The 16,492-nt window shown below is 42.8% G+C and overlaps 1 protein-coding gene across 1 annotated transcript in view; it reads right to left on the bottom strand.

The window, feature by feature from the left end:
- The window catches only part of LOC114699428 (growth/differentiation factor 6-like), a 60,240-nt gene extending 46,777 nt beyond the window's left edge, over window positions 1-13,463 (bottom strand). The window contains exons 1-3 of the mRNA XM_037202335.1: window positions 13,095-13,463; window positions 6,582-6,728; window positions 4,168-4,216 (exon numbers count right to left, since the gene is read on the bottom strand). Of these exons, the coding sequence (XP_037058230.1) occupies window positions 4,168-4,216; window positions 6,582-6,728; window positions 13,095-13,463 (565 nt within the window). The remainder of the gene's footprint in view (window positions 1-4,167; window positions 4,217-6,581; window positions 6,729-13,094) is intronic.
- Between the last annotated feature and the right edge of the window lie 3,029 nt (window positions 13,464-16,492).

Raw genomic sequence — 16,492 nt, 5'->3', positions numbered from 1 at the left:
CTCAACAAAAGTTTGCTGAAAGAACAAGGCAACCATTGGATGGAGAACATGTACATGGACCAGTCATAATCTTCATGTTTCTATCCCCAAATATTCAAACCCATTGGAAAATGAAGTAATCCAACCAGACATAAAATCATCGGAAATGGCGGCACTTACCACTAAATATGGTTCAATTTATTAGGGTCTTCCCGTGTGTACGCATCAGTAAGGGATTTCACAAGGGCAGGGCTGTGCACACCCCCCTGACTTCATGACTTCTCTGCAGAGTGGGTAATGTCATGTGTGCCTGACCCCTCCTGGTTCACCTCCTGTCCCACTGTAGTCATTATCACTTTCACATCTCAAAAGTCTCTCTATTTGGAAAATAAACATTATACTCACTCTATTTCTCTACATAACAACTTTTGCAATCTTGTATTATTAAACTTACCTGCCATTTTGAATTGTGGGAGATTCTGCTATACTTAAATGGTATTTTTTTTTCCATCAGGAAAACCTCATTTTCTGGACAGATCTGAATAAGCAGCTTTGAGCTGTGGGGGGTTGAGGTTTATAGCTTTGGAAGATGATGGCCTCATTTCCCTCAGTGTGTGGGGATGCCTTGTATTTCAGTGAGATTTCAGAGGACCAAACCATTTTGAATCTGAGCCACACTCTGTGATTGACATTTGACCTGTTTGAAATGGAAGAAGTATCATGTTTCTCTGAGGCTTTGAACATGAAATTCTCTCACTCTGCATCTACCTGCTGTTGATGTGGTCAAAAAAGTGGGGAAGGCAGTGACAACGCTTCAGGACTCAATAGGATTTCAACCCAATTACGGAAAAGGGTAGATTACAGAACCTGTAAGGATGAGCGTTTGACTCACTGACAGTCCATTCCAATTTACTTCCCTTTACTCCCCACATCTGGTCAGCTAGTCTGCCCTATTCTATCTGCTTGATCATTCACAGGAGTTACAAAAGTAGCCACTACATTAGACACGTCTTCAATTCCCAGGTCTCAACCACTCATCATATGCTAAAACTCATGAGATATATGAACTCATATGTTTTAGAAAACATATCAGATGTATCAGTTGGTGTCTTTTGTGGTGCACTCAGAACAATAGTTGTTAACTTGGGCAAGTGTAATGGGAATGAGGAGTCAAGATGGTTCATATAGCAGTTAAGTTTCAGAGATGCTGTCAGATGTTCAAGCAGAGATGCTTAATAGGTGGTTAAAACTATGGATATGGGGCTAGCAGACAGGGCTAGGACTAGAGGTGGAGGATTTGAAGACATTGACATGGTGGTGGTAGCTGGAGGTCACCACAGTGACACAATGCAAACTCTAGAGTTAAGTTCAACTCTGTGGGGTCAAAGCTTGCTGGTAAAATACCCCAAAGAACTGGTCTTTTTTTTTCTCTCTTTCTCTTTTTGAATGGTCTGATTATAGTTATGCTAAATTATTTCTGATTAAGGTATATAGGGCAGTTCACATGTCAATGAATACATACAAAACTTCTAAAATATTTTTCCTTTCATTAGGCAAAAAAATTCATTTCCTAAGGGCAGAACTGGATTGATTTTATTACACAGTACTAACCCTCCTCTAATTAGAGTCTGTGCTCTAGCCACTGATGTACCTATTGACCTACCTAATATCTGGAACAAACGAACATGTTCCTTTCCTAAATGGAAATCATGGGAAGAAGAGGGGTGTCAAGAAAGGGGAAATTTTGCCAGGCAAACAAATGGAAGCAACTCCAAATTTATTCGTTTTCTAGGTGTTCTCTCTCAACTTCAGGTGTGTGGGGTATGGTAATCTAGATTTTTATCTTGGAAATAACTTGGGAACCTAATCCTGATTGGAGACATCTGGAAAAAGAATGCACAACTCCCTTATTCTGATCTACCCTCCAGGCACAGAGCAAGAATAATACCAACTTTCCTACCCAGTACCTCTCAAACAAAGGCCTAAATCATTTGACAGTTCTTGGGTCCTGTAATCACCACCCACTTCCCACTCTATTGCCAGAGATCATAAAAATTTTTGGCGGCAGAAGATTAGAGACATCACTTGGGCAAAATCACATAGCAAGGCAGTGTTGCAACTGGGAATCACATGTGGGCCTCTTTCCAAGAGTAAGCTTAAGTAGTGTTTCTGTTCGGGGTTGGCTTGCTTTGAATCATCTTGAAGAAGACAATGACCTGCAGAAAGTGTGCCTCCTAAGTAGATCTCATACGCAGAAAGCAAATTTGTAAATACTGTTTTATGTATGGAATTACAACAAGAAAAGACATAGAAAATCCAAGAACACAAAACATCAACACCTAGAACAATATTGACAGTTAGGAGTGATGTAGCAGTTAATACCAGTCACTCTTTAACCAACTTATTTGATCTCAACTATTTCTTACAAGGACAACCATGTCAGTCAGGAATCTGGAGCTCTCCAGTTAATCATAAGCAACAACTCCTAGACTGTTCTTGAAGCAGAAATGGAGTTTAATTACAATAATTCTATCTTGGATCAGGCTTTTCTTATAAAAGCAAGAGAAAAGATAGTGAGAATTCTCAGAAGAATGTGACACTAATTTTTTAAAACTTGATTTTTAAAATTAAAAATTTCAATATATGCCTTTGAAATGTTTATTTTTAATCCCTTAAAATTACCTAATTTTATTTGAGTCAAGAATGACACACAATAACATTTGTACTTAGCCTTGAACTTAACTTTGGGAACACTTGGTTTTGGTTTCAGCCAACTGCTCTTTCTCAACTGCACCAGTTGGGACTGCTAAGAGTAGCAGGCAAGTGAAGCCTCAGAGACTGGCCAGGGCTAAACCACCAGAGAGACCCAAGAAGGCTATGAGGAATTTGGAAAGCAGATCTATTTTTTTCAAGTCCTCAGAGAGTTTGAAACTTGTTAATACATAAAATTAAGTGCATTTGGTATAAATAAGTGAAATTCCAGAGAATGACGGAGTGCGGCTCACATTTATAAAACTGCATCAAGATGGTTTGAGTCCTTGGAGCCTCAATGAAGTATAAAACATCAAAGCACAGTTGAGAAGACCAAGGATGTCATCTATGAAATCTGTAAATTCCAACCTCCCATGGCTCAAAGCTATTTCTACAGCCTCCCTCTTAGAAGAGGGGAGAAAAGCCACACAGTCACCTTTCTTCCCAATTTAGAGTGATGAGCAATGCAGTCCTGTGTCAGACATTTTTGTGCATGGTGATGGTGGGAAGTCACTCATTGAGTAGGTGGGAGGTAGGTGTCTTAGGACAGCAGCATGTGCCAAGCTCTGTGAAGACATGCAAACATCTGTTGTCAATGTGTGTGGGAGAAAGAACATGAAGGCAACAATCAGGAGTCCAGAGCTATGACGCAATCAGAAGGTGGCATCGAGCAGGATGCATGAGGGCTTGGTAACTGAGCTTTTAATTATGAAGTGGAAACAATATCTAGTTTCTTGTTAGCCATAAGATTATACTGGATGGTACAATCCATTCAGTATATGTAGAGAGTACAGTGAGAAATTAATGTTTTATTTATGAAAAAATATTAGACATTTTATTCATTCTCCAATTTTCTTTTAAAATTTGTGACCACGACATGGTAGACAAAATTCTAGGCACAGTGATGTAAGAGTACTTGAATTAGACACACTATTGGGGAAATAGACAATGACTAGACAATTTTATATATATACACATTTATACATATATACACAAAGAATTAATATTTGAAGTCTATATATGTATATACTTGTGATACAAGTACATACATACACACACACACACACACTTTAAACATTAATTATTTGGCTAAATAGCAAGTCCTAGCCAGGCAGTGATGGTGCATGCCTTTAATCCCAGCATTCAGAAGGCTGAGGCAGGTGGATCTCTGTGAGTTCGAGGCCAGCCTCAGGACTTATGATGAGGTTTCAGTTGGCTGGATCTCAGTGCCTGGATGGACCAACTTTTAGGTCATCCAGTAGTCAGTGGTAGGAGGCTTTGATTATTCAGGCAGTGGAACTGTTCATAGGGCTCCCCACAATACTATATCTTTATGTCTGTTTCCCTCCAGAGTGAATTATTCAAGGGATAATTATCCAAGGGATAATTCAAGAGAGAAAGAGAGAGAACAAGGCAGGGGTTGGTATCTTTTCTTACCTGGCTCAGAAGTGGTATGCCACTTTTTGTAATGGTTATTAAGGCAAGCCTAGAACACCATGAAAAGGGACCACGAAAGGATGCACGGACCAGCAGATACAGATCAGAGTGGATGGCCAACCTTCTAACATAAATAGTGAAAAGTGATGTCAAAGTAGTGGGCTGTGACAAAGTGGAGTCCTAACTCTGCATTTTAAAGAAACTGACTCACTCCTTAAGTCAGTGATTCTCAACCTGTGGTTGTGACTCCTTTGGGGGTTGTAAATCAGATACCCCACATAGCAGATATTTACATTATGATTAATAACAGTAGCAAAATTACAGTTACAAAGTAGCAACAAAATAATTTCATTATTGGGAATCACCATAACATACAAAACTGTATTAAAGGGTTGCAGCATTAGGAAGGTTGAAAACCATTGCCTTCCTTAAGTGAACCTAAAAGGAGAGGAACTAGCCCTCGGAAGACCCACAGAAGAGCTTTTGGACCTGGACTAAGGGCCTTTGGCATGGGAGATGTAAAGGCTCCAAATGGAAAGAGGTCAGCCTTGCTAGGAAGCAGGAAGAAGATGCAGTAGCTGACAGTGGTGAGGGAGAGATGGTGGCTTGTGATGCTGGAAAGTCAGGGAGGGCCGGATCACAGAGGCACACAGTCATAATAGTTTTTACTTCCCCAGATGTCAGAAAGAAGTGATGATTCAAAGGCTTTCTATGGGGAATAAGCATGACCTACATTTTGAACAGCTTTCTGGCCCCTTTCCTGACAAGGCAGAAGGACAACAGGAGTAGAGGCAGGGAGACTAGTTTTAGGCTGTTTCTGTAGTTCATAGTCTAGGTAAGTGAGGGCAGGGCCAGGCACACGCTGACAGGGAGGATCAAGTAGACAGGGAATTAGACCTGGAGGAGAGGTTTTCAAGTTTCATTGATGAGTTGAAATGATTTTTCATGTGAGTGTGAGTGCACATGGTACAGACAGAGTCAAAAGTGGTTCTCAAGTTAATTCTCAAGGAATTCTCCTTTCATTTTGGTGGCAAACAGGGAAAGGATAGAAAGGGTTTGGCTGGGATAAATGGAAGGTTAATGGGTCAGGGGATGAACAAAATCAAGAAAACCCTTTTGGTCATCACAGCTTTGAAATAGCTGTGCACCATAACTAACCACAAAGCATTGCAGTAGATGAGACTCAGCCTCCCAAAAATGGATCTAAGAATTTGGGAGTTATTAAAATACATATTTAAAACCACACATTGCATGAGATTCTCTAAGAAGGACACAGAGAGAGTAGCAAAAGGTCTGGGAATCCTGACCACTCTGAGGATACATAGCCGGCTGTAGCCATCACCACCAGTACTTCATCCTTCAGCCAGTGCCAAGAACACACACCAAAGAAAACAAGACAAAGAACAGGAATAAGAAGTGAGGAACCAGCACTGCAGATAGAGGGCTGTGAGAGGTGAGGAGCCAGCCCTGCAGATGGGGAGCTGTGAGAGGTGAGGAGACAGCCCTGCAGATGGGGAGTTGTGGACACTATAAGAAGGATGAGGTGGATACAGAGTGTATGGCTATGCTAGAAAGTCTTCAGATGTGTTAATGAGGAGACAGCTGATCACATTGACAAGATGGGTTCTGGGAATTTATGGATGAAACCATAGTGAATGCCAAAGTGAATGAGATGTCTGGAAAAGGGCACACAGGACAGGTAGGTGCTTTATCCAGAACTTTTGCTGTAAAAAAAAAGATGAAGGATGTAGAAACAAGGTGTGTGTGTATGTGTGTGTGAGAGAGAGAGAGAGAGAGAGAGAGAGAGAGAGAGAGAAGAGGAGAAGAGAAGAGAAGAGAAGAGAAGAGAAGAGAAGAGAAGAGAAGAGGAGAGAGATCCTCAATGCAAGAGAGAAAGCAAGAGCCAAGGGGAAAAAAGGATGAAACCTTGATAATAGCCAAGACAAATTAAACATTGGAAAAATAGTTTAAAATGTAAACTTTTTTAGTTTCCCCTCCCCCATCCACCAATAACAACACTTAAAAATTGACTAGGCAGATTTATTTAGGATGTGATGATCTTCTCTTTGCTCACTTTGTAATTTTCTCCCCAGCAGGCTGAGCTGTTCATTCTGACTCATGCCTGGATGGAGGATTTTGAAAAATGACCCTGGCTGTGTGTGGGATAATATCGCCTACACACCATCAATATCTCGTGATGCTCCATGGGGAAGATACAGGAACCAGCTATAGGAAACAAATAGGATTCCTGTCTTCAATGCCAGATCCACGTTTACAGCAAAAGACAGGGAGAGTGAGTTTACACAGAGCCGGGATGCTCAGGGTTCCTGCCACACTGGCAGTACCCTTCCTCTCCTGCACTGCACTGTATCGATGACAGTCCAGGGAACAGGGGAATTATGTTTAGGGCTTACTTGATGATCAGATTTGATTCTCCTCACCCCTCTCTTCAGCTCCTCTCCCCGCTCTGGAGCCCTCTTTCTTCTTTCTCTCTGTTCTTTGATGCTCGTTCCTGGCACTTGCAGGAGGGACGGGGTGACAGCGCTGACGGCTGAAGTCATCTATTTATACCCAGAATAAGCACAAAATAGGGAAGAGATTGCGCAAATTAACATAAACTGTGCATCCAAAAATACTTTGGCCTTAACAGAGGAGGAGGGAAGCTGTTCTGAGCCCTGACCTTCCCTTGGCCGGCCCAGAGTTTCCCTTCGTCGGCGGGCAGAGTGCTAACTTCTGCTGGAGTGTAAGCATGGCGTTAGACGTTCATTATCTTACTTAGTCCTCTGCTAATGTTCTGAGAGGTAAGTATTATTATGCTTGTGCTATTGTTGGGGGGGGGGGGAAAGTTGCTTGGCATGGAGCTACACACTTGCCTGAAATCCCAATACTCATTGGTGGAGCCAGGAAGGTCACGGGATTGAGTCCAGCCTGGGCTACAGCGAGTTACAGGACAACTTGAGACAAGGTGCAAGCCTGGCTCGGAGAAGGCCCGAACAGAAAAGACAAAAAGAAAAAAGGAGAAGGCGGTGGGAGAGTAGGGTGATTGTAAGCGATATATTGTGCAACTTTGGTGAATAATATATTTTTTTAACTTTTATTGATTCTTTGTGGATTTCACATCGTGCATTCTGATCCCACTTGTCTCTCTGTCCCCTTGCTCCCGCCAACCTGCCCTTGAAAACAAAACCAAATTTAAAAGAAAAATTAAAAACCAAACAAAACAAAGAAACAAAAGAAGACAAAATAAAACAAAAAAGGAGAAGAATCTTGTGGTGGAAGCAGCAGTGTGGCCTCTTGAGTCACACTGTGTACTCTTTAGTCCATTCATCTTTACTTGTAAGTGTTCATTGCTGTGAGTCATTGGGCTGGCTCCAGGCCTCTGGTTTCTGCTACTCCACTGATAATGAGCTCTCACTGGGGCTCCTCTTGAATATCCTGTTGTTGTCCTGTGTCGTGGAGATCCTGCTGTTTTGGATTTGTAGGTTCATCCCCTTCACGTGCTCCAAAAGTTCATAGATTTGGTGGATGTTGTGGTGGGCCTACTCATAGTCCTGGTTTAGGGCCCGGGTTGTAGTTGGATTGGTCAGCTCACTAGCTTTCCCTCATCCTCACAAGGTGAGTGCTTCAGCACTGTCAAGGCTAGCTCAGCCAGTGCAGCCTGCAGCAAGGAGTGGGGCCAGTTCTCCTGCTCTCAGGTCCTCGGTTCCAGCTCACCCTCACTCACGCTACCAGGGCCAACTCTACTGTTTTGCCCAGGCAAGGTGCAGGGCCCTCTCTCCCAATTGTTATAGGGGGCATACGAAGGAGAAGGAGTCAGGTCAGCTCTCCTGCTCTCATGCCCAGGGCCAGCTCACCTGTGTCCCAACACCAGGGCCAGCTCTAGTGTGCTGTCCAGGTGGGGTGCCGAATGGTTCTCCTGTATGCTGCAGCTGATGAGGGGCAGAGCTAGTTCTCTTACTCTCCTAACCGAGGGGAGCAGTTCTCTGGCCTGCTGCAGGTAGCAAGGGGAGGAGTAGGGAGGGCATCTTTTCTAAACCCATGCCACAGCGTGGCAGATAAGGGGGGCAGGTCTGTTCTATTACTCTCCTGCCCTCAGGGCTAGCTCATCTGAGTCCCCAACTACAGGATCAGCTCTAGTGTGCTGCCTGAATTATATCTCTATCTCTATCTCTGTCATCTATCTACCTATCTACCTATCTATCTACCTACCTACCTACCTATCTATCTATCTATCTATCTATCTATCTATCTATCTATCTATCTATCTATCTACCTATTCTCTCTCTCTCTTTTAAATGAAGAATGTAAGATGGTGCCAGGCAGTGTTGAGGTTTCATCAAAGGGCGGTATGGTCTTTAGCTGTTTTAAACAATAGTGTATTGGAAATCAAGTCTATCAGTTTGGCAGTGAGTTGGATCCTGAGTCCCCTTGTCCCTACAACACTAGGCCTGGGTCAAAGAAAGTAAGTCACCTGAAGCAAAAGGGTGATTTAGGATGAGGTCTTCTTTCCATGCCCTTGGCTTCTAACTCTTCCTTCCTTCCTTCCTTCCTTCCTTCCTTCCTTCCTTCCTTCCTTCCTTCCTTCCTTCCCTTTCCTTTCCCTTCCTGCCTGCTTTCCTTCCTTCCTTCCTTCCTCCCTCCCTCCCTCCCTCCCATCCTTCCTCCCTCCCTCCCTCCATCCTTCCTTCCTTCCTTCCTTCCTTCCTTCCTTCCTTCCTTCCTTCCCTTTCCTTCCCCTTCCTGCCTGCTTGCCTTGCCTTCCCTCCCCTCCCCTTCCTTCCTTTCCTTCCTTCCTTCCTTCCTTCCTTCCTTCCTTCCCTCCCTCCCCCCTCCTTTCTTCCTTCCTTCCTTCCTTCCTTCCTTCCTTCCTTCCTTCCTTTCTTGTTTGGTTTTTCAAGACAGGGTTTCTCTGTCCTGGAGCTCATTCTGTAGACTAGGCTAGCTTCGAACTCACAGAGATGTGTATAGCTCCACCTGCCTCTGCCTCCCAAGTGCTGGGATTAACGGTACACTCCAACACCACCAAGAGGCTTCTAATTTCTTCAGCCAATATCCTCCTCCATTGTAAAGACTCACAGATCTTTTTATCTTTTTAAGTCTGACCTCACAGAAGAGGTCATATAAACGCATTCTCAAAGGGATGCTAATTGCACAACATCCCCAGGGTGGTAGCCTCTTCCAGAGGCATTTTCCTCTTAACAGGAAGAAGAAACAGCCTTTAAGAAAATGGAAGCTATGGAGGAAAAGTGCTTGTCATTACTGAGCGATTGGGTTCAGTTTCACCTGGAAAACACTGTGGTGGCTCTGGTGAGTTTTCAACAGCTTTAAGGATTCGAGGCAGCCTTAGTTGGGGAGAGACTATCTATCAAATAAGGCTTTTGCTTTATTTGTATCTAAGATTTGTATCTATGTCTTGACAGTTGTGTAGAAGAGAAAGATTTGATTTAACACACATTGCTGATAAACCAGAAAGTGATTTGAGTAATTGAACCATTGCTTTGAAGGTAAGCCTACAGAAGATAAACTTACTCACATAGTTTCTAGTTTCTTGCACTTTGGACTGTATACTGTTACATAAAAGTAGTTTTATCCAGATGAATCTACCAAGCAAGATATTCCCACTGATGCAGTAATAGTGACTGCATGACTGTTATGAGAATAACCACTTTATGATTGAATTTGAGGCCTGCTCAACAGGAAGAAATTAATACTTAGCAGTGTTAACCTGGGTCAAAAGCCCATGGTTGAGAGGACATAAGATCTAATAGGGAGCCTATTACTGTGGTTTTGTTAAATGAACATGTCGAAATACCTTCAGTATTTCCCTTTCTACTCTCATGTCACATTGTTCTATTGACCTCTGTAGCCCTTTCCCTTAAAGCTCTTTTACCCTCTCTCAATGGCCCCTTCCTAGTTTCCTGGCCTCCTCCTACACTTATTCCCCACTTAAATACATAATATAGTAATGTATGTATATATAGCATATGAGAGAGGATGCAAAATTTCAGTATGAGCCTGGATTACCTTGCTTAATGTTATATTTCCTAGCTTGACCCATTTCTCTGCAAGTTTCATTTCTCTTTACAAATGAATAAAATTCCATTGTGTATATGTACCACATTTTCACTGTTCATTCATCAATTGATAGATGTCTACACCAGTACCATTTCCTGGTTATTGTAAAAACAGCAGCAATAAGCATGGATATGTGAGTGTCTGTGGTAACCCAAGAGTCTTTGAGTATAGAACCCAGGAATTCTATAGCTGGTTGATACAAAGAAAGAAACAAAACTGCTAATCAATAAATTGGCCAATGAATTGAACAGACAGTTCTCAAAAATAGAAATAAAATGGTCAATAAATCCTTTTTAAAGTTGTAGGGAGGCAGTGAAGTCCGGAGCAACTGTAGTCTTGAGTGAGTGAGGCCTGGGTAAATGTGTATTGTTGACATGGGCACAGCCATGTGGGCACAGTCATGCCAAGGATCCCAAAGGCTCAGCCATGGGAATGACAAAGGCTTCTCCAGGGAGGCCAGAGAGATGGTGAATGTTTATGTTTATACTGATGGATTAGTACTGCTCTCAGCCTTGGCTAGAGAAGTTTCTTTTTATAGTCAATGCAGACACTCAGAACAGGTCAAAGTGCTGAGAAAAAGTGACTGCTGAATGCTCATCCCTAAATGCAACATCAATGTTAATTCCTGTAAAGCTCAGAAAACGTTATGGAAGAGAGGGCAAAAAGGATGTAAAAGATGGAGAGAAGTGCTATGAAATGTCTCTTCGGGGTATGACATGGCTGTTGCACTCACTCATGAACTTACAGCGGCTGAGGTGAATTGAACATGAATTGCATGAGATCAACAGTTCAGCACCAGTGGGGGAAGGGCACATGAGACCTCACCCCCAGCTGAAGACATACTGTTACTTAATGGCTACAGCAAGAAGGGGAGTCATGGGTATTGTTCCTTCTAAGTTGCCCATGATCCAATAAATAACCCTACACCCACGTGCCTATGGGCAGCACTAACTAGACTCAATGAGTTATTCAAAGAAAAAGATGAAAACAGGAGGAAGATGTGGTGGGAAGACTGGTTCCCAAGTACTGGGGGTTAGTAAGAGGGGGATAGAGACGGTTCAGCAGTGAAGAGTTCCTTCACAGAGGAACTGAGTGTGCTTTTCAGAACCCATGGTGGGGAGCTCACAACTCTCTCTAAGTCTAGCTCCTGGGGTCTGATGTCTTCTTCTGGCCTCCATAGGCACATGTTTGCTCATGAGCATACACGCATTCATGTACACACATACTCATAAATAAAAATAAGTCTTAACAAAAGGAGTTGAATAGAAGTAAACATGATCAAAATCCATTATCTACTATATAAAGTTGTCAAAAATATAAATAATTATTTTAAAGTATTGGCAGTTCATTTTTTAATGTAAAGATTTGTTATTTTCAAAAATGTCAACAATCCACTGATTAAGCCATTTTATAGAGTATCATAAAGAACAAAGAGCCTATTCCTTTCTCCTCTTCTATGCCTGCACTCCTGGAAGATAGCAGTGTGTGTGTACCCTTCCCTGGGTTTCTTCTATGTGACTAAAACTATGTCTGGACAGTGGCTCTTTAGAAGGACATGTGCATATACACAAATGTATTTTTTAGGGCTTATTTTCTAGTTTCTGTAAAAAAAAATGGAATCAAATGAAAAACAATGCCTAGAACTTGTTTCCATTCACTGAAAACAGTTCCCAAAAGTACTTCCAGCCAATCCAAACAAGTCTTTGTATTTGTTTTTCTTTTATTCATCTTTGTTCATTTGGATTTTTGAGACAGTGTCCCACTGTGTAGCCCAGGATGGGCTTAACTTGAGATTTTCCTGTTTGGAGCTCCTTAGGGTTTCCAAAGAGTATGTAAGCCATCCAATCTGGTGTCCCTCCCTCCCTCCCTCCCTCCCTGCCTGCCTCCCTTCCTTCCTTCCCTTTCCTTCCTTCCTCACTTCCTTCCTTCTTCCTCCCTCCCTCCCTCCCTCCCTCCCTCCCTCCCTCTCTCTCTCTCTCTCTCTCTCTCTCTCTCTCTCTTCTCTCTCTCTCTCCCTCCCTCTCTTCCTCCTTCCTTCTTCCTTCCTTCCTTTCTAACTCAGGATCAGAACCAAAGTGTCCCTGCTCCATGTTAGGCACACACTCTACCACTTAATTACATATCCAACCCTCAATTTTTTTTTTTTAATTTTGAGATATATTCTCATTTACAATCTTCCTGCCTCAGGCTTTTGAGTGTTGGAATTGTTGGCCTCTACCAAATCTGGCTTATTCCTTTTCCCACTCTTTTCCATAGAATGCCAGAGTCAGAGATTATTTGGATATTTCCTTTCTCTGTTAAACTGATAAGAGGATACTACACCTGACCTTAGCCAAAAGACCAAGAAGTGACATCCTTCCATATTAGACATCATCAGTTCGTTCTGGTATTCCTCCCTTCAGGGGGATGTAAACTCTAACTTATGATGAAAATCCTCAAATTAATCAGAAAAAGAAATACAGGCATAAATGGACTAAACTTATAAGCAGTGCACAAAGCAGGAACTGAACATGCTCAAACCTTCATGATCAGAGACCCACAGCTCCAGGATCATAGATATGCAAGTGGAGACAATTTGCTGAATTGTTTTATTCATTAGGTTGCATAAAGAAAAAGAGTTGTCAATACCTAGTGTGGTAAAGCTCAGGAAAATGGAGCTTTCATATAGTTGGTAGAAATGTATGCTACAACCAAGTAGTGTCTCCCAAAATCAGGGTTACTCACCTCTGGCTACTGCAAACCCCTCTGGAATCCTAGCTAAGAACAGAAACATCAAACAATGCTGCCTTTCAAAGAGTGTGTATGCTAAAGACACTTCTTATGTCTTGTCATTTGAATTTCAAGTCTCTCACCAGATCAGTTGCATGCTTGGTCCTCAGTGTAGGGAGCTGTTTGGAGGCTTTCTGGGAACTGAGGGCATGGACCTTGACTGGAGGGAGAAGAGCGCTAGGGAAAGGATTCTGAAGGCCATGTTTTTTCGGCTTCCTGTCCAGGCCACTGAACAGCTGCACCTCAGGCTTCTGCCACTTGTGGGCCTCTCCACTCCAGTTTCCCTGCTGTGATGGACTGAAACCATAGCCAGAACGAGCCCTTGTTTCAGTGAGACATTTCGCCACAGCCTTGAGAAAAGCAACCAAGCATGCTGCATCCAGTAGGTCTTCTCTTTGCTCCCGAGTCAGAACCTGAAAACTGATTGTGTTGTAAGTCACAGCAGGTGGCATGTCTGCAGCAAGTGCTCAGGACATTGTCTGCTGTGGCTGGTATTGCATGGCCCAGAGACAGGAAGTAAAATAACAATAACAACAACAAACTAACATAGAAAAACAGAACAGAGGGCTATCCAGCCATAAAAAGACCTCAGTGAGTGTGGTTCTCTGTAGGCAGGATTTCCATGTAGTGTCCCACTCTCCTAAGAAACATAAACCTCCAGAGGTGGGGCGGCCGTGTGTTTGTCTGGCTACCAGGAAGCATGCTCAGCTATGTAGTGAATGTTAAACAAGGGGAAAACTTCCTGAGAGGATGGCTCTAATTATTTTCTCAAATTGTATATATTTGCACTCAACTATGACTCTGTCCATAAAATGAAATGCAAGCATTTAATCATTTCCTTACTTTTCTGAAACTGCTTACTCTCTACTCAGGTTTCAGAGTGGTGGTAGTATTCCAATATTCTCTGGTGAGGGTCAGGGCAAATCATATAGAATCCCCGCCACCCTGCAATTACAGCTTGTGATTTTACTGTGTCCTGAAAACTTCAGACAAGGCTGAAATGATGCAACACTGGCCTGTAGAGCATTTGGCTGCCCTGTTTGTGGTATGGGGATGAAAAGAGGATTGAACAGATTAGAATACATTGCACTAAGTATTACGGAAAGGTCTGACTCTCCTGAAGAGGAAGGGATAGTGGAGCCTTGTAGAGTGGATGGACTTCTTTCAGAGCTGACAGGCTCACTAAGCATGTGCCTAGATGAGGCAGGGGATGAAAAAAGAGTGTAATTTTGGAGTGACTGGTTGAATTCACAATGGGAAAGAAAACTGTATCATTTTCTGCTGGATAACAGGAGGTTGTGCTGGACAGTACAAGATCCAACGAGACATTCTCTGTGGAGCTCTACGTGAGGGAAGGGTCCAGGTTACATTTCTGTGGGGGAAATTACAGAGGACTTCTTGAGACTAGCTACAGAACTGGTGGCAGAGAAACCACTGAGAACGCTACCATGACTCTACTGGAGGGACAGCATGATGCTCTGATTAAGATCACATCTAGAACCAGGTTTTAAGGTTCAAATCCCATCATCAGTCATTAGTGATGTGATCTTGGGCTGGTTACTTACTAACCATATCGATAAGTGATGGTAAAAGAGCCATCTCTTGCGGTGGCTGAAGAGTTAATATTTGCAAAGTGTTCAACATGATATCTAACGCATTGTGAGTTCATTGTAGGTGATTCTTAAGCAAAAAGAAGTAAATGAATAAACCTAATGAAAGTCAGGGTTAAATAATTGGCAGTAGTAATAGAAAGAAAGTGCTGGCTAGAATTGAGATGTTCTTATTTTTTAAAAAGTTTTAAGGATTTATTTATTTTTACTTTATGTGCATTGGTGTTTTGTCTTCCTATATGTCTGTGTGTTGGTGTTAGATTCTCTGGAACTCGAGTTACAGACAGCTATGAGCTGCCATGTGGGTGCCAAGAATTGAACCCGGGTCCTCTAGAAGAACAGCCAGTGTTCTTAACTGCTGAGCCATCTCTTCAGTCCTGAGAAATTCTTATTTTTGAGTTGGAACTTGAGTAGGCTTGGTGATAGATTGGATGGGAAAGATTAAATAGGAAGAAGCTGCCAGCACGGCCAGGCTCTGAGGCAGCACAGCCCAGGACCCACAGGGAAGCCAGCATCTCTAGAGCTCCCTTCCTTCTCTGTGATTCCTAGTGTACCCTAACCTCCCATGGTCGTCCTAATGAGTCAGCTAGAAAATGCTGTTCCAGGCAGCCACTGAGTCTTCAATAAATGCTACTTCCTTATTTTATGATGACTCAAAGTTTATAGAGAATGGTTTATGAAATCATTCACTGAGAGGCTGTGCGTGGTGTTAAAGGGGCTGAGAAGAACAAGTTCATTTCAAAACATGTTATTACTCACCCTCCCCACTTTGTGTGTGTGTGTGTGTGTGTGTGTGTGTGTATAGGTGTGTATGCGTGTATGTATGTGTGTATGTGTGTATGTATGCCTGTGTGTGTATGTGCGTATGGGTGTGTATGCGTGTGTGTATGTGTGTATGTGTATGTATCTGTGTGTGTATGTGTGTGTATGTGTATGTGTGCATGTATCTGTGTGTGTATGTGTGTGTGTATGTGTGTATGGGTATGTATGCCTCTGTGTGTGTGTTTGTGTGCGTGCACGCGCGTGTGCGCGTGTGCGTTTGGGTGTGTATGGAGCCTCAGCACATGTGGTCAGAAGAAACTTGCTGGAGTCCGTTCTTTCCTTTCCCCCTTGACAGGAGCTCTAGGGATCGAACTCAGATAGTCAGGCTCAGTAGGCAAGTGCGTTACCTGATGAACCATCTCCAGTCCAAGTTCCATTTTCTGATCAGAGACTTGCCACATATCAAGTGAGCCACACAGCTGGGAAGTGGCTCCGGAACTCAGAAGAGAGCATAGCTTCTACTCACCTCTCAGAAGTCAGTTCACGAGTAGTAGCTTCCTGTGATGATAACTAAACTCCAGAGATAATAAACATGAAGAAAAATGGCTTGTGGTTTTAGAGGCTCCTCTCTGTGACTGTTTGATCCCTTGGCTTTGAGCTCATGGTGAGGTAGCACAGTGTGCGCTATGATGCGGTGGAACGAAACTACTCACTAATCACAAGCCACGGAGCAGAGAGAGTGACAGGGCTACTTCAAGTTTATGCCCACGGTGACCTAAAGATGTCTCCTTAGGAAGCCCAGTGTTCTAAGGGTTCTACCATCTCTCAGTATTTCTGCCCTATGGGCCAAGCCTTGAGTATATAAGTCATTGCAGGCACTTATCATCCAGGTTAAATTGCTAAGCCAAACTGTATCGAGGTTAAATTGCTAGACCAAAATCACTTCACCTCTAGCTAGATTTTGGCCAAGTACATCATACACATTAACATCTTAAAAATAAAACAACAACCTGTGATATTAGTGGGTGGAGCATAGAAACCAAGACAAATGTTGAAGTTGGTGTCAGGTAGACCAGATGATGAATGTATGGAATGGAAATATGATCCAG

The sequence above is a fragment of the Peromyscus leucopus genome, chromosome 2 (assembly GCF_004664715.2).
Source record: "Peromyscus leucopus breed LL Stock chromosome 2, UCI_PerLeu_2.1, whole genome shotgun sequence".
Taxonomy (NCBI): Eukaryota; Metazoa; Chordata; class Mammalia; order Rodentia; family Cricetidae; genus Peromyscus; species Peromyscus leucopus.
Note: the sequence above shows the minus strand (reverse complement) of the source record. Positions and strands in the feature narration are given on the sequence as shown.